The sequence below is a fragment of the Lotus japonicus genome, chromosome 3 (assembly GCF_012489685.1).
Source record: "Lotus japonicus ecotype B-129 chromosome 3, LjGifu_v1.2".
Taxonomy (NCBI): Eukaryota; Viridiplantae; Streptophyta; class Magnoliopsida; order Fabales; family Fabaceae; genus Lotus; species Lotus japonicus.
In genome coordinates this window covers 39,135,581-39,161,919 of record NC_080043.1, presented here as the reverse complement: position 1 = coordinate 39,161,919, position 26,339 = coordinate 39,135,581, and the positions used below count along the sequence as shown (strand labels likewise).

General features: G+C 36.5%; 2 protein-coding genes across 2 annotated transcripts; one reads left to right on the top strand and one right to left on the bottom strand.

Moving 5' to 3' along the window:
* Positions 1-1,867: 1,867 nt before the first annotated feature.
* On the bottom strand, positions 1,868-8,534 carry LOC130742533 (phosphoenolpyruvate carboxylase 2). The gene is made up of 11 exons (XM_057594630.1): positions 8,375-8,534; positions 8,057-8,255; positions 7,063-7,457; positions 6,829-6,913; positions 5,910-6,132; positions 5,621-5,724; positions 5,439-5,526; positions 5,105-5,259; positions 3,757-4,755; positions 2,984-3,370; positions 1,868-2,313 (listed from the first exon to the last, which is right to left on the bottom strand). Exons 2-11 carry the CDS (start codon positions 8,222-8,224, stop codon positions 2,017-2,019), a joined length of 2,901 nt encoding a protein of 966 aa, XP_057450613.1. The 5' UTR covers positions 8,225-8,255; positions 8,375-8,534; the 3' UTR covers positions 1,868-2,016.
* A 15,499-nt stretch (positions 8,535-24,033) lies between these two features.
* LOC130742532 (uncharacterized) lies at positions 24,034-25,888 on the top strand. Its single transcript, XM_057594629.1, has one exon. The coding sequence runs from the start codon at positions 25,044-25,046 to the stop codon at positions 25,602-25,604; it is 561 nt and encodes a 186-aa protein (XP_057450612.1). The 5' UTR covers positions 24,034-25,043; the 3' UTR covers positions 25,605-25,888.
* Positions 25,889-26,339: the final 451 nt, after the last annotated feature.

The following is a 26,339-nucleotide window of genomic DNA, read 5'->3' as shown; positions in this document are numbered from 1 at the left end:
TAGGAATGACCTTGTCATCTCTCATATGTTCTTTGTTGATGACGTCTTGTTGTTCTCCAAGGTGTCAGTCTCCCAAGTTCGTGTGCTCCAAGGAGTTCTTCATATATTTTGTTTGGCTTTGGGATTGAGGTGAATGTGGAGAAATCCAGAGCTTTGGCATCGACTGCTTCAATCCAATGTAAGAAGAATAAGATTACTGCGATTTCTTTTATCGCTTTTACTTCCAACTTTGAGAAGTATTTGAGTTTTCCAATCTGTTATGGAAGGAAGAGGACTCAACACTTCTAGTTTATTGGGGATAGAGTTGCTTGTCGTCTAGCCCCTTGGAAAGGTAAGCTTCCAAGTAAAGCGGGTCAGATTATGCTTATTAATTCAATTATTTCTACCATTCTGATTCATGTGAAGAAAGTGCACTGGCTACCTCAATCTACTTCTAATCAAATGGATTCGATTGTCAAGTATCCTTCCAGGGTTCAAACTTGAGAGTTCTCCTATTTCTCTATTGTGGCGTATGGCCTGGGATCACGGTGCAGACACGGGCCACGACAAAGCTGCTTGGACATAATAGGGGGTGTACCCGTAAAAGACACTATGAGACTCAAGTCAGTGAAAGAGCTAAGAGAGAATCTTAGAGTCTTAGAAGAACTTAGAGATTGTAGTAATGAAAACTATTTTAAGTAAATGAACCATGACACGTGTATTTATAGGCTTGGGATGCATCGTTATTACCTTTGCAGGTTCTAGGGAAGCCCTTATGAAGGGTCTTCCGACGCAAGGTTGACTATTGACAACCTTGCTTTAATGTGGTAATCTCGGTCCTTCCATGGTTGCTTGACCTTTACCCAGTAACCAAATCCGCCTTTATGACACTCACTCAGTGAGACCTTTTGGTTGATTGAGATGTTGTTGGGTCTTTTGCCTTTGTAAGCTCACCAAAACATTAAGAGGTACCTTTGAAGCAATGATGATAGATATGGAGTGCTCGCTTAAATAATGTTGCATTATTAGGCAATAGTCCTGACATCTTCATTCTAAGGATAAGCCCTTGATTCGAATGCTTCTAGGGCGTTATAGCATGGAGGATGAGTTGCATCCTTCCTCTCAAACGGTGATTCTTTATTTGGAGGGTTAACTCTAATACCATGGTGCTTATTTCAGAGGCCTTTACCTTTCATATTGGCCATTGGGTGCAGTTCTAGGTAGTTCTGGTAGGAAAATTGGAATAGGAGTGGGTTGGGTCGTTTTTGTCATGGTGTCCCTTTTGGGTTTGGTTCATATGTTACGAGATGACAGGAAAAAAGAGATAAAAAGAAGAAGAAAAAAAAGAATATATAAATATTGTTACTGTTTTGTAATACACAAATCAGGACTTGAAAAAAAAACGAGGCAAAGCAAAAGTTGAGACTTGAGAGCAACCTATCTGTGTTGTTGGCAGCTGGGCAAAAGACATGTAATAGAAGACAAAACTCATGAAGAATACAAGACAGACATAAGCTGTATTTGGAAAGGGGTCAATGGAGAAAATGAGAAAGCAGAAACTTTGAAAGATGAAAGAAGGGAAGCCAATGACTAGCAAGGGAGATGGTCATTGAACATCTGGTCTGATCTTTGATGTAAGAAACAGAAGAAGCATTAGAATGGAAAAGTGAAAATGACTTGAGCTCTTTGGTTTTACAAAATACAAAAGACTGGATCGTATGAGTGGTGTGCATACATGAACATAGTTTTATTTTGGACACAGCTGAGTCTTTTTTTTTTTTTGATATTAACACATCGAAGTCATTTCAATTCGCCCTGTAATGGAAGCATGAATTATGAAGTAATCGTGGGTTGATTTCTGGGGAGTCCACTGTAAAGAGCAAAGACCTTAACTAAATCCAACATTTATTCTACAATAATATACTATAAGATTAGGGTAATAGTCATTTGACATTAGTTCAAAACTCCAATGTCACAACAAACACAACACATAATATTAGAGAAACAACACTGCGCATGACACTATGGCAACTTTGCTTAACCGGTGTTTTGCATGCCAGCAGCAATACCCTTCATGGTCAAAATAAGGGTGTCTTCAAGACCAGGAGCATACTCACTTTTTGGGTTAAGTTTCACAAGCTCTGCTGCTGGCTTGCTTGATTCCGTGTAGTCCTTTGACAAGTGTGGCCTCAACTTCACATGGTAATCAGGGTCACGAATTCGCTTCAATGTGTAGGCTTGCAAGACATTGAGGGTTGTGATGTATGAGTCTCGAAGGCGAAGCCTTTGCTTCAAGTAAGGATCTCCTTCAAGAAGATCCCTGTGCCCAGCAACCTACAAAAACAAGACTTGTTAGACCAAGGAATATGAGTGGTAATGAGTGATGGTGTAGACACCCCAAATGGATGCATTGTTTGAGTGTTTAAAAATTGGAATTGTTAGACTAAAATTCATTTTCACTATAACACTCTTGCCTGCACTCAGGGGTATGAAACATATAAATAAGACTGAATAGTCACTTGGGTACCGGAAAATAGGGTCGGTCAGTTTCATCCCCCAACTAAGGAAATATGTAAAATGGTCCTTGAAAGTTGAAAACAAATGTTCAATTTATCATCTTCCAAAGATTATATTGATAGTAATTTTCATTTTTCAAAGACTAAATTGATAGTTCTTTTATCTTTCAGAGCATATTTTACCTATTTTCAATTTTAACTCTCGACCTCATATCTTTTAAAAACTAAAGTCGCTATTCAGTCTATAAATAATGAAGAGAGAAAAACATTGGAGGAAAAAAGCCCTGGCATGCTTCTAAAATTTGCTTCATCCTGGTTGTATTGAAATTTATATTAACAGCTTCTTGTTGAGCTTTCTACTAAGTCATCATGATGTTATGCCAATGAGCAATTGCTGGGTAAATTAAAACGTAGAAACATCATCTAGTGTGGCAAAGAAATGTATGTCAGCATACCAACAAGCAAATTACCAAGCAGTAAGAGATTACCTGGAGGAGAAAGCTCTTGCATTCTTCGAATTTTTCTCTTAAACGCTCTCCAAATGGCCAAAGCTCACCTGTCACTAGGAGTTTGTCATATAGGGCGGCAATACCGGGGTCTCCTTTGGCAAAAACCATCTCAACCAAGTCAATGGTGACCCTGAAGAAAGGCCATTGATTGTACATGTCCCGAAGCATTTGGAGATTCTTTGGATCCTTCTCAATAACATGCTTGAATGCTTCCCCAAAGCCAAGCCACACTGGTAAGTGGAACCTTGTTTGTGTCCAAGCAAAAATCCAAGGAATAGCACGGAGTGATTCGATTCCTCCACTTGGCTTTCGTTTTGATGGACGACTTCCAATATTCATTCGCCCATACTCCAACTCGGGAGTTGCCTGCAGTTCATAATATTTATAAGCAAAAGAATAAAAAATAAATAAATAAATCGCAACATAAGTATTTTCATTAGTTTTATGACTCCAAAAGGAGAAAAACAAACGATTAATAATCATCAGATCATTGGTATAAGAGAAATGACTTCATAGAATTGGTAAAAAACAGACATCAATAATTCAAGGAGCATGTTAAAATATTGGGAGGAAAGAGTATATACCATTAATGTTAAAGAATTGTCATGACTCATGAACACTAAATTGATCAAATTTGAAAAACTCATTCAATCAAAATATCACTTTTGAAAACATACCAGTTCAATTGCTAAATTTTTTTAAGAGTATCTTAGGAGGTCAATAAATGAAGATTGAGTTCAATTAATACTTACACATCGGAAGTATTCAACAAAACGAGGTTCTTGAAAAACAATCGAGCGATACTCCTTCGTAGCAATGACAGCCATCTCATCCATGAGGGCGCGCCATTCTGGTTTTGGTGACACAGGAGGATGCATTCCATGCTCAAGTGTAGCAGCAGTGAAACGCTGAAGTGTTCTAAAGCACAAGTGCTCCTCTCCAAATGACTGTTCAATAACTTCGCCCTGAACCGTTACACGAAGTGAGCCATGAATAGTATCTGGTGGCTGAGATAAGATAGCAAGATGAGTTGGGCCGCCTCCTCTTCCAACAGTCCCTCCTCTGCCATGGAACATTGTCAGCTTAACACCAAACTCCTTTGCAACCTTTACAAGTTCTTCTTGAGCCTTGTATAGTGCCCAAGCTGCAGAAAAACGACCAGCATCTTTCCCTGAATCTGAGTATCCTATCATAACTTCTTGCTTCCCATCGATGCGGTTTCTGTACCAATCTATAGAGAAAAGCCGGGCTACTGCAGCAGGAGCAGCCTCAAGATCAGCAAGTTTTTCAAACAGTGGAACAACCCTTAATGGCTGCTTCACACCACATTCACGTTGTAAGAGCTCAACTGCAAGCACATCAGATGCAGCCGTTGCCATTGAGATGATATAGGCACCAAAGTTGTCTGAAGGAAGTTCTGCAATGACACGGAATGTATCCAAAACGTCGGCTATTTCTTCTGTTTTAGGAAGATCATGGCCAAAGAGAGGGCGCTTTCCGCTGAGCTCAGACAATAGCCATTCCTGCCTGCGTTCCTCAGACCATTCTCGGTATGATCCAATCTCCAAGTGTTTTGTAATTGCATCCATAACATCAGTGTGTCTATCTGACTCTTGACGGATGTCAAGTCTTACGAGCGAAAGTCCAAATGTAGAAACTTGGCGCAAGAAATCAAGAAGGCTTCCATCAGCTATAGGCCGGTCACCACATGCACATAGTGACCTATAACAGAGTTCAAGAGGCTCCAGGAACTACAAGAAAATAAAAAAATGATTAGAAATATGCAATTCTATAAGCACTTTGATAACTATCCTCATATCATATTTTGTTGAAAAAAAATCCATGAATTAGCTCAAGAAAAAACTGCTAGCAATGTTAACATTTTTAAGGAATGAAGTTATTGCCAAAATTTTGTAGCTCCAAGATTCCCACGAGTAAACCTCAAAAGTATGATGTAGGCATCAGAAGAGCTCAAAAGATTAAAACATTCTATTAACAAGAAAGCGATAAACATAGCATTGCAAGGAAATTGTCATTTAGGTGTAAAGGTTCCATTGCTCTTAATTTTTACAGTATATTGGGCTGTTGTGAGGGTAATACCTGCTCAACATTTGTGAAGGTTGTTTCTTCAGGGATGTCAGAGGTCCCATTGGCTAATAACTGACGAGCACGTTCACGGGTGTTATACAGTTTATCCCTCACTTCACCAAGAATAACACGATATGGCTCGTTTGGAGGAATTTGTTTCCAAAACTCTGCAGCAATTTAAAATTTATAATAACAATATTCAAGATCAATTGGAATTAACCTATAAAATTCAACTCTAAACAAATCCACATGTATGGATAGTTCCACAATGCTGATTTTAGATTTTGTTCAGTTTTCTAAATTCCTTAAAAGATTTCAAGAAGTGTGCAATTCAGATAATGCATACCAATATAATGTTTGGCATCTCTCTTTGAGGATCTATGAAGTTCATGAGCTCGAACACGGAGCTCGTCACTGCAGCGCCACATAGACAACTGTCATAGCAGACAAAAGCAAGTAGTTAAGAACCATGCCCTTAAATGCTTTATGAAACTAGATAATCAAGGAAGCAACTAGCATAATTGATACCTCAAACATGAGATCCTCTATCTGAGAGAAGTACAAATTAGCAGCCATCATTCTTGCCAGCAAACACACATCCCTTGTGACTTCAGGGGTTACTCTGGGATTACCTACAATGCACATTAGACATATAGTAAGACAGCAAGTAAAAAGTATATTACAAGCTGTGTCTTCGGTATTTCAAATCTATACCACATAAACACTTGGGGCAGAAGTAAGGTTTTGTAATAAAGAGAAATCTGATTTATGATTTTTTTTTTCTCATTCAGTAATTTCTTAGGAAAGAGAAAGATACCATCGCGATCTCCTCCCATCCAAGAAGAGAACTGAATAACAGGGGCATTATATGGGACACGTTCATTTATTCCAATGTTTTTTAGAGCAGTGTCAACCCGGCGCAAAAACTTTGGTACTCCTTTCCAAATTGTCTCATGAAAGTAGCTCATTCCTGCCCTCATCTCATCTTGTGGTGTAGGAGGAGTCCTTCGAATTTCATCTGTACGAAATGCAGCTTGAATCTGTGTAAGAGAAAAACATTATTAGGGCTGTAGCTTTACCAAAACATTGCCATATATAACTCTAATAAAAAATTCATAAACATAAAAGCCATTTATATGTTAAAGAATAATGGCAACAAAAATCTAATCTAATTCAAAGAGGGAAAAGACAGTTAAACCAAACAGCCAAATCAATATGCCTAGAGTTTAACAGCTAACTCATGACATAAACAGTATTAAAGGTTAAAATATAAACTCTATCCTCCATACTTTCATAGCACCAAATTGCTTCAATGCCAAGTATATGCGTAGACATGCAGTTCATATAACAGATAATTTTAGCCTAAGCAAAGAAAATAATGCTATCAATTATCAACCGAATCATTTGGTCATGTGATGTACATATATAATAAAACTGTCCACGGATGGGCAGGAAGCACAATTGCAGCGAGAATGACATGTCAGTGCTATCTTTTTTTCCCTGTAATTAATTTTTTTTTTTTGTTTGGCTGGGTATTTTCTCTACGCGCCTGTGATGCTCACGGGCTGCACTCATGTCTAAATCCTTACGGTAAAAAATACCCTCAATCAAGAAGTTCATAAATCACTAGACACTATAGGTAAATTGGTAAAATAAGAATCAATCCAGAGAATCATCTGGACGGTGAAGCATGTGATTAACAGCATCATATATTGTATATGGAATCAAGAATTTACCTCTCTTTGTAGAGCCTCATCAAGTTCCTGTTTATCATCTGGTGTAATATCTTTAGCATACAACTGGGATAAACAATCCCTTATCCTGAAAAAGAAGACAATGATTACTAACAAGGTTCAGTGCAGAAATTGTAGCAATTCCAGAAATAGTATACAGCATTTCCTGTCTATACAGAACATGCATTTCCAGTAATGACAGAAAAATACTGATTGAGGTATTGGAGATTGACAAACCTTCCATGCTTTTGCAGCAAAGATCTGCGAACTGACTGAGTAGGATGGGCAGTTAGGACTAAGTCTACAGTTTGGTTCTTCAAAGCATCAAAGACTTCCAGAGGGGTCTTCTTCAGTTCAGTCACAAGCTTCTTGAAAGTCTCTTCAATATCAGACTCAGTTATGGCAGAGTTCTCATCAGCAAAATCACCTTTCTTTAATAACTTGATCCTTCTCCTGTAAGCAATCTGAACTTCTTCTGCCAAGTTGGCCAAATTAAGCATGTGAGAAAACGACTTGGCAATGACAATAGAATCCCCTGCATCAAGACCAGTCAGCATGTTCCCAAGTTCCTCCAATTTCTCAGGCTTATAATTCCCTTCATACTCAGCTGACAGCTCATAACAATCTTGAACCTAAAAATCATCAAATTACAGAAACTTTCAGCCACAAGTTCAAATATGTGGTGGGAGTGTGGGACAAAAAAAAACAAAGTAAAATCGCCAGAGACACAGACCACAACATTCAGGGGACATTACCCATATTAAATAACAAATTAAAATCAGGAGTTTGAAAATCATATTACCAAATAAGTTTAGGAAATTGTAAATCTCAAGTGAACCCTCAAACTCATCCCGGAAGATACGAATTCGGGTGGTTCGTCTCTGAAATAAGGAAATACCTTCAAAAGTCAAGAATGTGTCAATTATCAGTCAAGTTGGTCTACCGTCACTTCAAAAGTCCCCGAATGTTAGTTGACCAAAAGTGACGGAAAGACCAACTTAACTGGGAATTGACATATTTAGGATTTCTACTTCAGAAGGTATTCCTTCTTTCATCGACGAAGTGTCCGAGGTAGTATCTTTCAGGATAAATTTAAGGTTCACTATGTAAATCTGTGATAAAACACGACCAAAAAGAGTTAATTTTTCATGAAAATTGAAGTGGGGTTTTCAGAAACCTGATAATGTAAGGCTAAAAAGACTAAAGCATCAAGAGATTCATTCAACAGTACCGTTTGCCTAATATCTTCACCATGCAAATCCTGAAGAATGTCAAGGAACCTATCCAGCAACAAAGCATCATACTCCACCAATTTATCATCATCAGAAACCTTCCTGGGTGCCAGCAACCTCAACTGAGCATCAATTGAAGCCATCTTCTCAATTTTACGAGTAGCCATCTTCAGTTACCACTACTTCTCACTCTCTTAACTGAACCAGTCAAATCAATTGCATGCAAGATGAATGAACAAGCACAAGTTTGATAATAAAGTTAGTAAGAAAGTAAAAGACAAAGAAATTAGGTAGTGGGTGTGGAATCCCGTGAGTACCTAGAAGGAAAAATCGCGTAGGTTCCAAGAAAATAGGGTCCTTATGAACACTGCACGGGAAAGTACAGAGAAAAAGTGAGGAATTCAAGAACCTTCAACTGTGATAACCAGTGCCTTTGATCACGGAAGAATGGAGAGAAAGAGAGAGAGACACGTCAATTTATAGTGAAGAAACGTTTTTCTGTGAATTTATTTATTTATTTGCATTAAATGGGGAATAATAAAAGTTTTAAAAACATTATCACCGTACAAGTTCGAATCGTACGATACGGTTTAATGGTTTATCTTAAATTTGGTTTGGTACGGAGGTTAATTCATATTGATATTGATAAGATAACAACAACATTGTTTGTTATAACTAATTTTATTTAAAGAATCTGAGATACTTTTACAGAGTTAATGTGGCGTTACTTGATTTGGTAAGATCTAATAGGGTTAGTTGAAAACTTGAAAGTTGAAATCAATAAAAAAGATAAAGATTTTTTTTTGAAGCCGATTTCTTTTTCTTTTTGAAACCGAAGACAATTGGATAATTTGAAAGTGCACCATTTTGGCTTAGGTTCAACCAATGCTTATTGGCATCTTTTGGTATGTGCTATGGATATGCTTATGGTGGTAGTGAGAATATATATATATATATAGGGGTTTGTTAACTTACTCCCACTTGTTTTTTAGAAAGAGTAAGTTAACATCCAACACCTTTTCTGTTGGATAAAAAACTCCACAAATTTGTTTTTAAAAATAACTAACTTCAGGGCTATTCATGTAATTCAATTTTATTTAAATTTTAAAATTAATAATTTCTCTCTCCTCATTAATCTTTCTCATTAATTTCAAATTAAAAGTTGCTTCTTTTTTATCTCTGCAATTTTTTTTTTTTAAAAAAACTCTGCAACATTATAACTTCTCTCTTCTTCCCTATTCCTTTCAATTCCAGCACGCAAGAAATTTCAAATTAAGTCTTACATGTTGTTCGTTTCATGGTTTCATATTAAGGTTCTTTTTGCTAATTAAAGATTATTAATTTCTGGTGAAAGTTTTAAAAACATACATCCATTATCAGTAGATTAATGGAGGGCATGCATGGCAACAACAGAGGAGACAAGAAAATGGAGCAGGAACAAAGATGATGGATGCTGAAGAAACGGAACACGTTTTGTTGAAATTGGAACCTGAATTTTAAAATTTAAAATTTAAAATTGAAAAGAAAAATCAAACTTAAATGTAAATTACCGTAAAGCCATAAAGTCTAGGTTGTTTTAAAATTGGATGGAGTTGGTTTTTTAGTCAATAAAAAAAGGTGTAGCATGTTAACTTACTCCTTCTAAAATTTTAGTGGGTGTAAGTTAACAGCCCCATATATATATATATATATATATATATATATATATATATATTTATTTTTTTGAAATTGGTAGTGAGAATTTAATCTCTTTTTCTTGTGGGTAGTGGGAATTATATCTTTTAGCAAATCATAATATTTAATATATGAGATTTACTTTATAATGTAAAGTAAGTTATCACTACCATTAATTGAATTGTTTTATTGAATTTTTAAAATAGGTAATGAAAGCAAATGATTTTGATGACTTACTTTACACTCTAAAATAAAATTCTTATAAATATATATGATTTCTTTATTGCTTGTTGGCAGTTATATGCATTTAATCACTTATCCAATATAATATGAACTTTTAATTTATTTTTATAGTTTAATTCCTATGCACCGATGTGAATTCCATTAATTTATCATGTCATAATTAAATTAAAATTTGAAAATATTTAAAAGAAAAAATGAAGAGATATGATTAAATGTATATCTTTTTTTGGTTACAGGAGGAAAAGATTAAATGTATATCTAAAACTCTTTACGGTATCAAATAATCAATGCATAAAATTAAATCATAGTCTCTTATCTCATGTATTTCAATACACTGTTATTTTTTTTTTTTTGATGGAATTTCAATACACGGTTATATATTTCAACTAAAATTTTAGATTTAGATTTTTGTTCCAACACGTGCGCGTAGAAGGTTTTAATTAATTCAAATAAAATGATTTTTATTAAGCAATGTAAAACACCCTTTTCATATACTAGTGTTTTTTTACCCGTGCGATGCACGGGAAATACATATGTCGTATTTTATACGTAAATTAATATGTTGATTTTTTAAAATATAAGAAACAAAGTTTAATATAAGAGTCTGAAATGTGATGTAAACGATTGCTTAACTAATAAAAAGATTGTTTAACGAAATCTGAAATTCTCCAAAACATATAAGGGGACGGATTTGTCGTATTTGATACATCAATCAATACGTTTTTTTTTATACGTGAGTCAATACGTTGATTATTTAAAATATATTAAACAACGGATGAAATTGAAGTGTCCGATACGCTGAGCATAGTGGCGGAAAAGTCTTAAATTGAATCACTTGTTTGAATTTCATGCAGTTAAATAACTAATAAACAAAGATGAAATAGAAGTGTCTGAAATGCGAAGCTAACGACTGATTAACTATTAAGAAGATTGGTTAACGAAACCTCAAATTCTCCAAAACATATAATGGGACTGTTTTACGGTGCATAATAAACAGTCGTCGAGTTACTCTGTAGTGAGCGCGATTACGCGCGTCAATTTCCGCTCACACGTTCTCAAAAACTTCTTTGTACACAACATTGCGCGTGGAGTTGGAAACCACCCCTTGCTCATCCACAATGAGCACCTTCAGTCCTTTTCTAGACTTCACCCTTGAGAGAGCGACATACAACTGTCCATGAGTAAACACAAGCCTCGGAAGGTACAAACCGACATGAGAAAGGGTCTAGCCCTGACTCTTGTTTATAGTCATCGCGAAGCATAAAGTCACCGGAAACTGCCTTCGAGAGAACTTGAATGGAAGACCAGAGTCAGAAGGCGTTAAGGTTATCCTCGGAATGTACTCAGTTTTCCCCAGCCTGATTCCTGATAAAACAGTCGCAACAATTATATACTGAGTAAGATGAGTGACCCTCAACCGGGTCCCATTACACAGACCGCCGGCTTGGTCTATGTTTCGTAGAAGCATGATCGGAACCCCTTCTTTTAATATCAGTCTGTGGTTTGGAATTCCTGAGCACTTAGTGTCGTTTAAAAACTCAGAGGTGAACCACTCCGCGTGAACCTCGGAATCCTCATCCGACCTACACGGGGTATCGTAGCTCAAGTACTCTCTCTCGTCACCAGGAAGCTTTGACAGGATGTAGTTGTTGACGTGCTCAACGCTCTCGAGTGTAGGGGCGAGAATCGCCCTTTCCTGGAAGTAAGAATCGCTTTCCAAGTTCGCCACTAAGTCCGGATAAGCAAAATTGACCAACTCAAGAAGAGGATCGGGACCCTGTCCGATCAACAAATCCGACGGAATCTCAATCGTGGTCTCATCCTCGTCGATGGTGTCAACCGTTCCGTCGCCCACCTTAAGAATTCATTATGTAAACTCTCTTATCTCTGCAGCAGACGCTGAGGATGAGGCGCTTTGTAATCTCATGTTCACCGTCAGTTTCATGACCTTGCAATATGAATTTGCCTGAAGTCTCCTCCCAATACAACAGATCGCACTGCAGCAGACAATGTGTTCCACACAAAAGTTTTACCCGTTCCTTCAAAATCGTAAAGGAAAAAGAACCCTCCCTTATTAGACATGACCGCATCCAACACCTGCTTATATACACACTTTTGTTCTCTGGTAAGTGAACTGACCAACTCGTTATGAATTTTGTTCATCGCTTCCTTATTTCTTCCCGAAATAATAGTAAATACTTAAATTTTATATATATATATATATATATATATATATATATAAATTATGTCAATTACAATAATGGACCTAAGGTGTGAGATGTAGTATCCTTTTATTGGTCACAAAAGAATAGACCTATTTTGACCCCAAAAAAAAAATAGCAGACATGCTTCTTGGTGCAAGGAAGCAAGGAGGAAACGTAGAAAGAGAGAGAGAGAGAAAGACTAAATACACATGCCTCTACTATGTTTCATATTCATGATGGAAAAAAAACTTAGTAATTCAAAGCAAAAGATAGACACAATGAGCATCAATCACAGACCAACTTAGAATTATGAGTTTCAACAGTAGTAACATCATTCATTTTCTAATTTCGCTTTTGATGCCAATAATGCTTTTGTATGGAGCAGTGAAAATCCTCGTGTAAACCAATCTGAGCTTTCTATGTTTATGGCTAGAACTCCCTTATTGTGGCCACATCTACAGACATGCTGAAATCATACAACACAAAATACAGAGGCTTATTAGAAACTATTTAAAAATCACACATGCATTAAGCATAAACAAAAATGAATACATATGATATGTTCATGCAGCAGGTCCTATAGTTTTAGATAGAAAATTGGATTGGATAAATGGTTGCTTATCTATTAATTTTATATCTCAATCCCTAGTATTTTGTAATCCATAAACAGCAAAGCTTTTATATTATAATCAGAGTAATCAACACCTCAAAAATACTAAGTGCCCATTTGGGATGATCTTACTTCTTGTCTATTACTCACTTTAACTTGAGAAACCTCTTCTCTGAAAGCATTCAACTAATGAAACACAATGAAGATATATTTGCAAACCATAGAATGGTTCAGCCTTCAAGGACATATCCTACCCTGCAAGAATGTATATCAGCAGCAAATGAATAAATGTGAGGTGGCACATCGGCAAGCAACTCAAACAATATAAGGAGAATAGAAATTCATGCGATCTGATTACTACAATCTGATATATATATATATAAAATTAATCTGTCTGGAAATACATAAAAACAAAACAAAACACAAACTCTCACACACTCCCACAAAATCTGTCTCATCTAAATAGTCATAGCCAATCCTACCACTCAGTGTGTAAAATCAAAAAAAATACTACAATTGAAGTAGAAATCACCTTTCACCTTTAAAGGTATATTATCAAACAAAACCAAGGAAAGAAAATGATTCAGCTCACTTGTGATTCAAGTAGCTGTACTCAAAGAAAATTGCTTCAGCTCATTTCTGATTCAAGTTAGTCAGAATTAAATTGCTTCAGCTCATTTCTTATAACATTCACAAAGGGAATAAATTGAAAGCCTTCTTAAATAATTAAAGCAAACCCTATCTTTGTTGAGATTCATTTTCTCACCTGAAACATCTATCCAACTGCTTCATGCTCTCATCAATTTGAGCCATCCTCAACTTCCTTAACAGAGTTGAAGCACGATACCTCTCTACATTGATGGAATGCACCAGTAGTTAGTCCCTTTGGAATAGTTTCATCCGTCAATGAGGAAGAATTTTCAACCATGAAATTCTCATTCGTGCCAAGATCTTGTTCAGAACAAATATAAAATTGGCTGCTGAAAAGTGATGAATTAACACAAATTTCAGAGATCCACCTTGCGCTTTGTGCCAACAACAAAGAGATAAGCCCAAGCAGCATCAGCTCTATTAGGAAGGAAAGGTCCAAGTTAAATACAAAATGAAAAATCAGTTAAGCTACCAAAGTATCTGATAGGAAAATCGAATCAGGCTAGTAGTATTATTGAATATTCACATTATAAATGCCTTCTCTGCTACTGATATAGGGACTCTATCAGTAATAGATCAAGCTTTACATACAAAAGAACTCTCACTGTCTATATGGCTGCTAATCCATTGTTTACCATTCACCCTAGTGATAGGAGAGTAGAAAATAGTATCTTAGTTACAACTCTACAACACATTAAATTAAGGGAAATATTAGCAACTAAAGCACACGCTAGTGGAATTGAGCAGTGCTATATTTTTGTGAGCTCACATTGCAAAGCAAGAAAACATAAAAGCAATAGATTTTGTTGATATTTTGGAAACAAATCTAATCTGTTTCTGAACTTTTTAAATCTAATCTGCTGGAAAACGAATTTATAGATTTTATATTAGTTTCCAGCAAATCTATAGTAATTTATTTGCTTTAGATTTAAGATTTTAGAATAGATTTAATATTCTAAACTACATAAACTTTCGATTTCAGCAAATATTTTTTGCACTTATTTTTAGCATTATAACTGAAACAAATATCAGATATAATTTTAATCACGTGATTGAATATCAGCAGCTACAGTAGCAATTGAAACTTCTAAATCTGAATATATGAAACCAACATAAAAGACCAAAATCAGATACAGTGTTTGAGAAGAGAAAAAGAAACCTCTTCTATTGCAGATCAGATACAGGGTTGTTACGTTTGACAGCAAATGGTGTTGCTTTAGGAGACACTGACTCGCTAGAAGTAGTTGGTGAAGAAGATGAAGATGATGCTTGCCCCTTTTTGGAATCACTGTAAAATCCCTGCTTCAAACAAAAACATATGCTTACTCTAATTACTTTTGATGAAAGACATGTACATATGAGTCCAAGATATAAAAATAGAAAGAGAAAACTAAAGAAGAAGCATTAGATTTTGACACAAACAACCTGGACACTGATGATGTGGTCAATGGTTTTGATTTTGAGAATTTGGGGGTCTGGTGCTGTGAAAAGAGAGGTTGCTGCAGTGACCACACTTCACTGCAGAGATCCACCCTGCGCTTTGTGCCAACAACAAAGAGCTAAGCCCAAGCAGCATCAGCTCTATTAGGAAGGAAAGGTCAAAGTTAAATACAAAATGAAAAATCAGTTAAGCTACCAAAGTATATGATAGGAAAATTGAATCAGGCTAGTAGTATTATTGAATATTCACATTATAAATGCCTTCTCAGCTACTGATATAGAGACCATATCAGTAATAGATCAAGCTTTACATACAAAAGAACTCTCATTGTCTATAGGGGTGCTAATCCATTGTTTACCATTCCTTCCCTCCTACCCTAAACCCTAGTTATATGAGAGTAGAAAATAGTATCTTAGTTACAACTCTACAACACATTAAATTAAGGGAAATATTAGCAACTAAAGCACATGCTAGTGGAATCAAGCAGTGCTATACTTTTCTGTCAGCTCACATTGCAAAGCAAGAAAACATAAAAGCAACAACAATGTGTTTCTGTGGAGAGAACATGGATTTGAGTGCTTGCAAATGGTAAATCAAGTGAAATTGGATTATATGCAGTCAAGGAAGCCACAGAATCTAGGCAGTTCCATACACATAGCAAATTTGAAATATGGCCACTCTCTTCACTTGATAAGTTTAAAGAAGAGAGAAAGTTTAATAACAAAGTCAAAAAATCCACATCTCTTCAGAAATCTGAACTCACTTCATGAAACGATTGTAAGCAGATGGGAGATGGTGCTTCTTCTCAGGTGCTGCAAAAAGAATAACCAATTTACAAATAAGGACACACATGAATATTGTTGGGAACTGAGAAAGAAAATCATTTGTAGAGAGAGTTCTGAGTAATGGGTAGAAAGATTTTTTCTTATATGTTTTACACGAAAAACATAAACGACATAAACAATAAATTGAGACCTTCAACTGTGAAAGGCCTCTTTCAACTCTTTACTGCCAATCCACCCGGTAATGTCTCTTTGCTGTAAGAGAAACAACTCCACTTAGTACATGTGCATCAAATAATCCACACTTCAAACGTCTTAACATATATAAAGTTCTGTGACATTTGGTCTATACTGCAATCAGTTTGCCATCAAAGCAAAACTATAGTTATAATCATGAACATCAAGAACCGAAAAATAGCCAATAGGAATGAAATATTTTGTCACAACTCACACGTTCCTTTCTATAAGCTTCTATAGATATATAAAGCAAAATGCAGGAAGCTTCTGAAAACATGAGCATGAACCAAACCAGTTAGTCTTACTACTCTTCTGCAGCAGGTGGATGTCTTTATGAAGTCAAGTCGATTTTAATGACATCAGAAATTCAGAATAGAAAAACTGCGACCCTAATTATCTTTTGGCTATATTTATATCTTAACATTTCATGCTCACCTATAATTTTCAACCAATAAATCAGCTCAAACAATATTTTAACAATACTAATTTGATCAACAACTAATTCCAATCAGTTAAACTTCCATAAAAGGACACAGAATACGGATAGATCAGGAAAAGAGGGCTGATTAATTTACCTCTGGAGGAATAAACACAAGAAGGTTCTGGTCCTTTCTTCTTTTGAGAATTTTGCTTCCAAAATTTTCAACACCTCCAATGTCATCAACCCACTAAAAATCAAACCATACATTTGTGCCTGTTATTATGAATGATCTTTATGGAAAAAATAAAGTTGGGCATCTCTAAAATTACCCTTTCAGCTGTCATATATAATGGCAGTTTGCCATTGTCGTAATAAAATATCAACTATTTCATATATTTGTATTCGTAAATGTTTACTGTTATATAATGGCTAAAGTGGGCATGTGCATTTATTCCGTGTGGGAGGAGTATATTAGATATATAAACCAATCTTGCCAGAGAAAGTCATTATCAAACACGGGATAGTTTCAAGGGCTTTTAGCAACTTTAACTATCTCACTATCACTTAAGTAGATGTCTTCATTCATCATAGTTGATGGATGAAAACCCTAAACTGTAAATGAGAAGAGTTAGAAGAAAAGTGAACCTTGACATCAAGAATGTCGCCATACAAATTGAAGACAATGCGAATGGTGTCTTGATTTTGTTGATATTCTGGAAACAAATCTTATATGTTTCTAAACTTTTTAAATCTAATATGCTGGAAAACGAATTTATAGATTTTATATTGCTTTTTGTATCTAATCTAAAATCTAAAGCAAATAGATTACTATATATTTGCTGGAAACTACATAAAAAGTATAGATTTTAGATTAGATTTGCTAAAGATTTTAGATATTAGAATAGATTTAATATTCTAAACTACATAAAAATCTAAAGCAAATAGATTACTATAGATTTGCTGGAAACTACATAAAAAGTATAGCTTTCAGATTAGATTTGCTAAAGATTTTAGATATTAGAATAGATTTAATATTCTAAACAACTATAATTTTAATCACATGATTGAATAACAGCAGCTACAGTAGCAATTGAAACTTCTAAATCTGAATATATGAAGCCATAATTACCACAAAGTTAAGTAAAAGTCAATTATTCCATCAAGAAGGCAGTCTCCATGGATTAAAGGTAGCATAAAGAGCAGATATAGTACAAAATATTGTCTAGGAAAAGGGAACAAAGCAAGTTCTACGAATAGATGTTCAAACAACAATCAAGAATAGAAAAGGTAACTTAAAAAGAAGGAAAATTTACCTAGATGATTGAAATTATAATCGGTTTCTAAACTTTTTAAATCTGGTTACTTGTCGTCTCCCCTGAATCGCTTCCATAGCTATATAGCAGAAAATGAGTTTTAACATGAGCAGGAAAAAAAACCAAACTAACATGAAATAGAAAGGAGAATGCTTGGACTGAAAATCTGCATCAGAAGGGAGGGACCTGTGTAAGATTTAGAGATGTAGAAGCCCCTCCATAGTAGTCATTTCGATCCATGTGGAACACCTAATTCAAGTGTGCAGGAATAAAATGAATAAGACTACATATGGTCATTGACATTAGCATCAAGAACATGAAAATTAATTGAGATGCATAGAGCATTCAGTAACTGTTGAACATCTTTTCAAGTGCTCAAAATAATTTTTAGTCACGTAATTACATACTGCATATCACAAACAAACAATGTGAGTACCTTCATACATGATATATAAGGCACTATGCAGCACTTTATTCTCTGCTACGCACCTGCGTGATCATGTTTCTGCAATTAGTAACACAATAGCTATTTTGTGAAGAGCTTCACTTTATTATAACAGATGACCATTTTAGAAAACGGGGACTTAAGATTATGTTTGGGCTTATAGAAAGGAATGGAATAAATGAAATCCTTAAATGTTCCATTGTTGGATTGTTTAAAATAGGATGGAATGAAATAAGACATAATTCTATCTCATTCCATCCAGTACCACACTTTTTCTTCCCCTCCAATTTGGGCCGAAGGGGATGGAAGTCTCCATTCCATGATTTTTATTACGATCACCAGACTGCAGCAAATCTTCATAAGAACAATCCAATTGTCAAGGTATCTCATGGAACGGAAACAATGAAACAACCAACAGAGTCGTAACATACAAAGTAAGTAGAACATTCAATCTCAATGTACAGCTTTGTATCATTTTACAGGACTTCAAGCACCACTGCATCAATTCCATACTATAAGGTAAACTACATAACATAACATAACATAACATAACATAACATAAATCTAAGCAATGCAACCACATTCTAGATATAAAGACTAACTTCACCAGTTCAGGAATCATACCTCTGAAACATGGAGGAAAACCAACCCTTCTTTTTAGCATCAGGCTTGCTCTTCTTCCCAACATCAACATCATCATCATCATCCTCCTCACTATCACTACTAAGAACCTCTTCTTTATCCATCATACTCTCCCCTTGCTCCTTAGCCAAATAATCAACTTTCCTATCCCCATCATCATCACCCCCACCAACTTGATCCGTAAAATCCAGCTTGGTTTCCGGGGTTGACTCATCCCAAACCCTGTTTTTCTTAACCACCTTCTTTGGCTCTACCTTGGAAACAACACTATCTGTTATCTTCTTCTTCACATCCCCACCTTTTGACCTAAGTTTCTGTAGCTTATTTACATCAAAAGCCCCAACATTGGAACTCTCATTCTCTTTACCATTCACACTACTTTTCCACATGTTAGAATCGTTAGCAACAACAACAGAATCACCATTCTCTAGTTTACACCCCTTTTTTCCCTCACCGTCATTCTTCAATTCACCACCACCACCACCGCCACCACTCTTCCCGTCGTGCTTAGCCTTGTTCCCTTGCCCGTGCAACACCGCTTGTTGCTTCCTGACCTCAAATTCAATAGTAAGGAATTGATTCAACGAAAAACCAAATCAGGTTCAGCAGATAAGGTATTAGAGACCTCAACGGATCGATGAAAGGTTTTCAATGTCAATCGAAGATCAGAAGAAGAAATCCAAACCTAGAGGATGCTGGCTTGGCTTTAATGGAGTTATCTTCATCTGCACCCTAGCCGGCTCCATCTCTGAGAAGAAATCCATGCCTACATACTGCTTTGATTTAGGGAAAAGATATGGTGAGCCGCACAATGGAAAAAAAAAGTGAATTAGAAAGCTAATTTGATCGATTCTTTCTTCAGAATGAGGATGAGAGGCGAGGGTTGAGATGGTCGTGAATGGAGGGGCTCGCGGCGAGGGGGGTTGAGATGGTTGTGAATGGATGGAGGGGCTCGCGAAAGAAGGATTGGCCGTGAGCAGCGCAATTGAATAAAGAGGAGGAGGAAGAGCATTAGGTTTAGTTGTTAAGGAGAAATAAGGAAAAGAAAAATCATGGCACATGTGGCAAATAGGGTCAAGGTGGAAAAGCTGATGTGTAAATTATTAAATGAGAATTAATAGGTGGAAAAGCTGACGTGTAAATAATTAAGTGAGAATTAATCTCGGAGCGACACGTCACTAACTTGGCCTGTGAGAGCGACACGTCATGCTAGAAGTTGTTCTTTTCTAATATATATAGATTCCAAAAATAATGATTAATTTTGATATATTTTTATTAAGCAACGTAGAGTTGATATAATGATTTAAAAATATATATTTTTATCTTTCCAAAAAACATTTTTTTAGTTCAAAAAACATTTTTAAAAAATATATTAGTCATGATTTTTTATATTAATTATTATAAAATTTCATTAAATATGTTGGTACATGTTGTCTTGCATTTTGTCAAAACAACCGATTGTCGAAGCAGATGCCGTGACATCTGATTCTGCGAAGCTAGGGCATCAGTCCTCAGCTTGAGTTTCTGTTGTGGGCCCTCTGAAGATTAATTGAAGATATGTTTTCGTGTTACTTGAGAGTCAAGTAGCTATTCCAGAAGGGTTCTGTTTATGGGTTGTTGTTTGTTGAAACAATCTTTGCTAAAAGATTGGTTTTTTACTTGTGCAATAAGAAACCAAATCTATCAAGATTGCGTTTTGAATTACTGTTGTTGCAATCTGTTACTTCAGCCCATGCTAACCCTAGAGCTCATGCTACCGCTGCTGAAGTCTATAAAAGGATGAAGACCTAAAACATGAAGATCACTGAAGCTAATAGAGAGAGTTCAAGTGTTTTAGGATTTGTGATTGTGCTTTGTCCTTTGTTAGTTGTGAATCCTCTTTGCTCACTGATTCTATAAAGAAAAGAAGGGTTTTGTGTTGTTTGATTCTTCAAACTCTGATTGTTGATTGTTTGTTACCAATCACTGTGGCAGTGATTGAGAGAAAGTGAGAGTGACTCTCATACTTAGGTTGAGATTCTAAGTAGAAATACACTGATAGATTAGGAAGTGAACTATGAACTGTTGTGTTCATGAGTGTCTGTAATTCTTGAATCTTGAGATAGTGGATTTCCTTTCTTTGGGTGCAAACCCTTTAGACGTATGTGAAAGTTTTTCACTGAACTGGGTTAACAATTCCTGTGTTTTGTTGTTTCTGGTTTAAGTTCTGTTTTTACTGTTAAGCAATTGTCGAACCTATTATCCTAGCATCATGCAGGACATTCACACTACAGGGAACCTGAATTACAAAATGCATTAAGCAGTAAAATCCATGAAGCAATAGCAAAATTATTTGTAATTAGTATATTAAATAATAAATTTTAAATCCAAAAAAAATTATATAGTCAAAATTTATTCAACTATATACATTAATTAATAACATGTATAAATTTAAAAACTGACCTAAATTTTGTATTAGTGAAGAATATCAAGAATTAAACTTAATTAATAATAAAATAATGTTATCAAATAAATAATTTAGATAAATATTTTAAATTTAAAAGTGACACTATAAGATATTTATATTGTAAGTAAACCCGTGCAACGCACGGGTATTATATCTAGTGATATGTAAACGGCGAGGGATTAATCACTATTTAGGTGGTGGATATTTTGAGCTCATTCAAAAAATGATATGTATAAATATTGTATTTAATTGCGAATGGTAAAAATTAAAATATTAACATATGCGAATTTAAAAGAATTATATGACATTTTTAAGTATTTGTTTGGATCTGCATTCCTTAATAGTGGATATGAACATTTATACATATATATATATACACACACACTGACTAATACGGGCGTGCGCATAAGTAGGACATACCAATTATGTAAGCGTAATAGGCAAGGCAATCTATACAGAATAAGTGGGTCAGGCGACCCATGACCCAAACGAGTCAAAACCCAAGTATAAATAAAGGACACCTGCCCACGCGGGGATCACATTTTTTACCAATATTTCTTTCTCTCTGGTTCTTTGTCTCTCTGAAGCTTTGAGCCTTAGTTCTACACCGGAACATTGACGCCCACGTGGGGTCTCGGAAAAACTATTCCAGGGCTTCTAGTTTTCACAATGTTTACTCGATCTAGGGCAAATGGCGAGATAAGTAATGTCATCCCAGGAAATACTTCTCCTGATGTTTTGCAACAGATCATGGCGGATCTAAATGATCCCCGCAATCACAATCAGCAGTTACAGACTCAGATTGCTGAACTCAACCAGGTTCGAGATCAGCGAGGGGGAGAACAAAGAATGGTAGAGACAGTGGTGGATTTCCAACCATTCACCGAGCAAATCGCGAACACAACTGTTCCAGGTAACTTGAAGACTATAGTTCTGGAGTCATACTATGGAGATACTGATCCTAAAGATCATTTGGTGTACTTCAACACCAAAGTGGTAATCATAGGCGCGTATGATGCTTTGAAGTGCAAAATGTTACCATCTACTTTCAAGAAATCAACCATGACTTGGTTTACAACCCAACCGCCACACTCAATTGTCAACTTTCTTGAGTTGTCAACCAAGTTTCTTTCTCAGTTTTCTACTAGCCGAGCACAAAAGGTCACGCCAGCAGCTTTGTTCAATGTTCAACAAAGGGCGAATGAGACTTTACAGGCGTACATGAGGCGTTTCAATCAGTTGGCGGTGCATTTGGAGGATAAAATGCCAGAAATCTGTATTGCAGCCTTCGAACATGGATTGAGGGCTGGGCATTTGAACAGTGATTTGAGTAGAAAGCCGGTGACGACGATGGTGGAGTTGCGGAGTAGAGTTCAAGAAAAACCGCCTAAACACGGTGGTTTCGGGACAGCAACAACAGTTGGATTCGAAGAAGTGGGCGGTTAATGATTCTCATTCACATGGGGTAGTTACACATGGGGGAAGGAGTTGCAACAGCAGAGATCAATATGATAACCGCTCTTATTTTAGAAACTGCACACAACTATACAGAAATCGTGGTCATGGGGAGTCCATGACGTGGAATAGAAACCAACAAGATCGATCAGTCCCACTTGCGGTTAATTTAACTAAAGCTCTGCACACGTGTCTTCAGGCGAACATAATTCATTCTGATGGTTGTTTTACTTTGAGAAATGAAATTGAGTCTTTGATAGAGGCAGGGTGTATGAAACAGTAGCTGGGTGAAGAGAGTTAGATGAAGCTGGAACGTCAGCGAGGCATCTGACAACTAAATATCCTTACGAAGTGGCTGTAGATTAATCTGGAGTTTGCTAGGATCCTCGTGATGGTTTTCTTGATCATAAAATGACGCCAGAAGAAGAGAATATAAAGGTTTGGATAGGTGATCAAAGTTTAAAGGTTGGAGTGAATCTAACTTCAAGCCAAGAAAGCTGGTTATTTCAATTGACAAATTTATTTTATTATTTTTACATTGTACATTTTTATAATATCTTAAAATTATATACTGATTGACTTAATTATGTGTTTAAATATGTTAGACTATATGAATGATATGATGATTTAGTCTTAAAACCTCTTTTACAATGGATTGAGAACCTAACTACTTTTACTTAGATGATATATATTTTTTATTATATTTTAACTCGTTAGTCTATAAGTTTATTGACATATTTTCAAATTGATTTGTTGATATACTCGAATATTTTATTATAAACGGATTTTTAAATATGCTACCAGGTTAGGTCATGTTTTCGAAAAGATCAGGCTCAGACCTAAGAGAAAGCCTATGACAGATAACAGGCTAGACTCAGACTTTGAATTTTTTAAGTAGATCAGACCTATTTGAACAAAGTCTAACCTAGCTTATTTCGACCCCTGATAATCATGCCTATAAATCATGCACTTAAGCATTTTCCTTTATGATTTATTTATATCATTTTCAGATTAAAAAGACTTGATTCTCATATTGTACATCTCAAAATGTAAGTGTGGATATCAAATCTTTTTGGGATTAGTAAAATTCCAATCGGTGCCTCGTTGGGGATTGAGATCCCTCAGCATTGCTACTTGGGAGTGGACCTCTGCTGGCCTCTCAAGCATGCCACTGACCTCGTTGGGGATTGAGATCCCTCGTTGAGGTGCTTTCTCTCCGTTCTACCAATTTTTATTATAAAAAGTAATGTTTATAAATTTTTCAATTGATATCTATAATTATTTATAGTTATAAAGAAATTATAACTAAGATTTTTTTCTTATGTTCATTATGATTATTTGCGCGTGGAGATAATTCTTTCAACTCAATAGAAGCCCTTAAGTCCACAAAGAATCATATTATATCAAAGTGTGGCTAGCTACAATCCCCTCGTTAAGAAACTTGTAAAAGTTGAAGATAATATTTTGATAAGAAACCTTCCATCCATATCTTTAACATGAGAGACCCCTGTTCCTCGTCTGCTAGGGTTTCTGCAACTACGCTATCAGCGTCGTCATCGATCAAATCTGGTGGTTCGAAAGGGGGACGATTGGCCCCGATAAGGGAGGCTGAGGCTCGGGACGATGAAGCAGAAGAAGAGGATGAAGGCGCGACTCGACAAGGAGAGCGCCCCCGCTAAAGAAGCCTACGCTATTCGTGGGTGGGATAACGGATGTGGTGGATTATGCTCAAATCAGGGACCTTTTCGTTCAAGTTGGGTGTGTTGGTAAGGTTTTTGTGCAGCGATTTCGCAAGGTGGGTAGGCGATTTAGATTTGGATTCGTTCAATTTCTATCCAGGCCTCATGCTAAAGCGACGATGGCTAGAATCAACAAGACTAAGGTTAGGGGAGCTCTCTTATTGGTGAAGGAGACGAGATTTCCTATGAGAAGTGGGTCGCGACCCATTAAGGAAGGTGCCTTGCCTCGGCCATTACAGAAAGGGCATCCCTGTGTGTCGCAGAAGAGCTTGGGCAGGGGAGATGTCGCTGCGCTCTCCACTCTATCGTGGCGGGATGTCGCTGTCGGTAAGCCTTGACCTCGGCGTGTTCTTCCTCTTCTCCAGGCTGTAGAGTGCTTGTTTTCAGGGGCTGGGAGTTGTTGTGATGAGTCTTGGAGGGTACCCGATGATGTCCTGTTTCCGGAACTGAGGCATGTTGGGCGATTGATCGCTAGGTGTGAGGTCTTAGAGGATTGCAGGTTGCCATTTGTTACACTGTTCCCGGAGTGTGAGATTGGGGAGCCTAGGAAGAATCTTGTGATACCACCGATTGTTACTGACTTGGTTGTAGGTGGTGAGGTTTTTCGTGGATTTACTGAGTTTTATATTTGTACTTTGGACCCTTTGCGGTGGCTGATCCAAGAGAGCTCGCTGGTTTTTCTGATGGGGTTTGATACTCTTCCTGTCGATTCTTTTAGGAGTTGGGTAGCTTCGCTTCTTTGGGATAGGTTTCAGGAGCTTTTTGGGGGGATTTCTTTGTACTTATCTGTCTCTTCTGTTGTTGCTGGTGATGGTGGTGGGTGCGTTGCTGATTTTGACAGTGTTGAGGGGGAGGAGGTTCCATGTGACTTTGTTGTTGAACCTCCAAAGGTTTCCTCCCGTCGTCGAGGGAGGCCAAAAAAGGGTGATGCAGGTGGTTTAGTTCCGGAGGAAGGGGTGGTCAGTGGTAGTTGCCCCATTTTGCAGGCTCCCCGCCCCCGTGGGCGACCCAGGAAAGTGAAGAAAGGTCGTAAGCCTCGTCTGTTGCCCTCGGCCCCTTTGGCTATTGTCGAGGGTGATGGCTCTTCCTTTATTGCGGCCCCTCCTTCGATTTGTCCGGCGCCTTTGCCTCCTGAGAAAGCTCCTGGTGGATGTTATTGGACTCGAGTCAAGGCGGCGTGGACGGTTGGAAAACTTTTGGGTTGCTCATTTGACGGTGGAGACGAGGCGGCTATTCGCGATTAGACACAGGAAATGGAGGAGTGGTGGCCACCTTGAGTGGCTAGGTTGCTCTTGGTGTTGGTTTTTGGTTCTTGCAGAAACTCCTTCGCTTTTTGGGTTTTTCTTTTAAGTAGGGAGGTTCTTGCTATAGGGAGGTATTTACTTGTGTATTCTTGTGGATAGTTGGAGATTTTTGGCTTTTGTTATCTTCTTTATCTTATTCCCGTTTGTAATCCCTTCCCTTTTATTAATATATATATTTATTTGGATTCCAAAAAGAAATAATAACTATTGATCGGTAGAGAGCATGAATTCCCTGAAACATATTGTTCAAAAAAAAATCCCTGAAACATGGTTTTATTAACGAGTTTAACTTTTTTTTTTATAATTCGGTTTAATTTCATTCAATTAATTAGAAGAAGCTATTGAGGCAATTATATCATCATGAATGACATAGAGTTATAACTAAAATTCTCGAATTCTAACTATGAGTATGATCTGACTTAAATATTTGAATGTTTAGAATTTTTTTCTTTAAATCATAGTAGTAGTTATAAATCAAATCTAGAGTATATGAAGGGAAAGTGAACTGTATTGAATGAATCTCTGTAAAATGAATTACAGAGAGTTTTATACGACAGGTAAAGTAAATTAACTAACAAGACTCATGTGGTAGGAGTTGTGGAACATATAAGTTGGGTAGGGGAGGTCTAGGAATTGATTTATGGCAGGGTGTAATTTATCTTCTGATGTAAAAAA

Bases quoted from the DNA above. Each gene is read 5' to 3' on its own strand.
- LOC130742532 (XM_057594629.1), top strand. From the start codon at position 25,044: ATGGGGTTTGATACTCTTCCTGTCGATTCTTTTAGGAGTTGGGTAGCT.
- LOC130742533 (XM_057594630.1), bottom strand. From the start codon at position 8,224: ATGGCTACTCGTAAAATTGAGAAGATGGCTTCAATTGATGCTCAGTTG. The intron at 6,914-7,062 runs GTTTGTCAATCT...CTTCTTTTTCAG, and splicing joins TTGCTGCAAAAGCATGGAAG to GATAAGGGATTGTTTATCCC. The intron at 3,371-3,756 runs GTAAGTATTAAT...TATGAACTGCAG, and splicing joins TTGTTGAATACTTCCGATGT to GCAACTCCCGAGTTGGAGTA.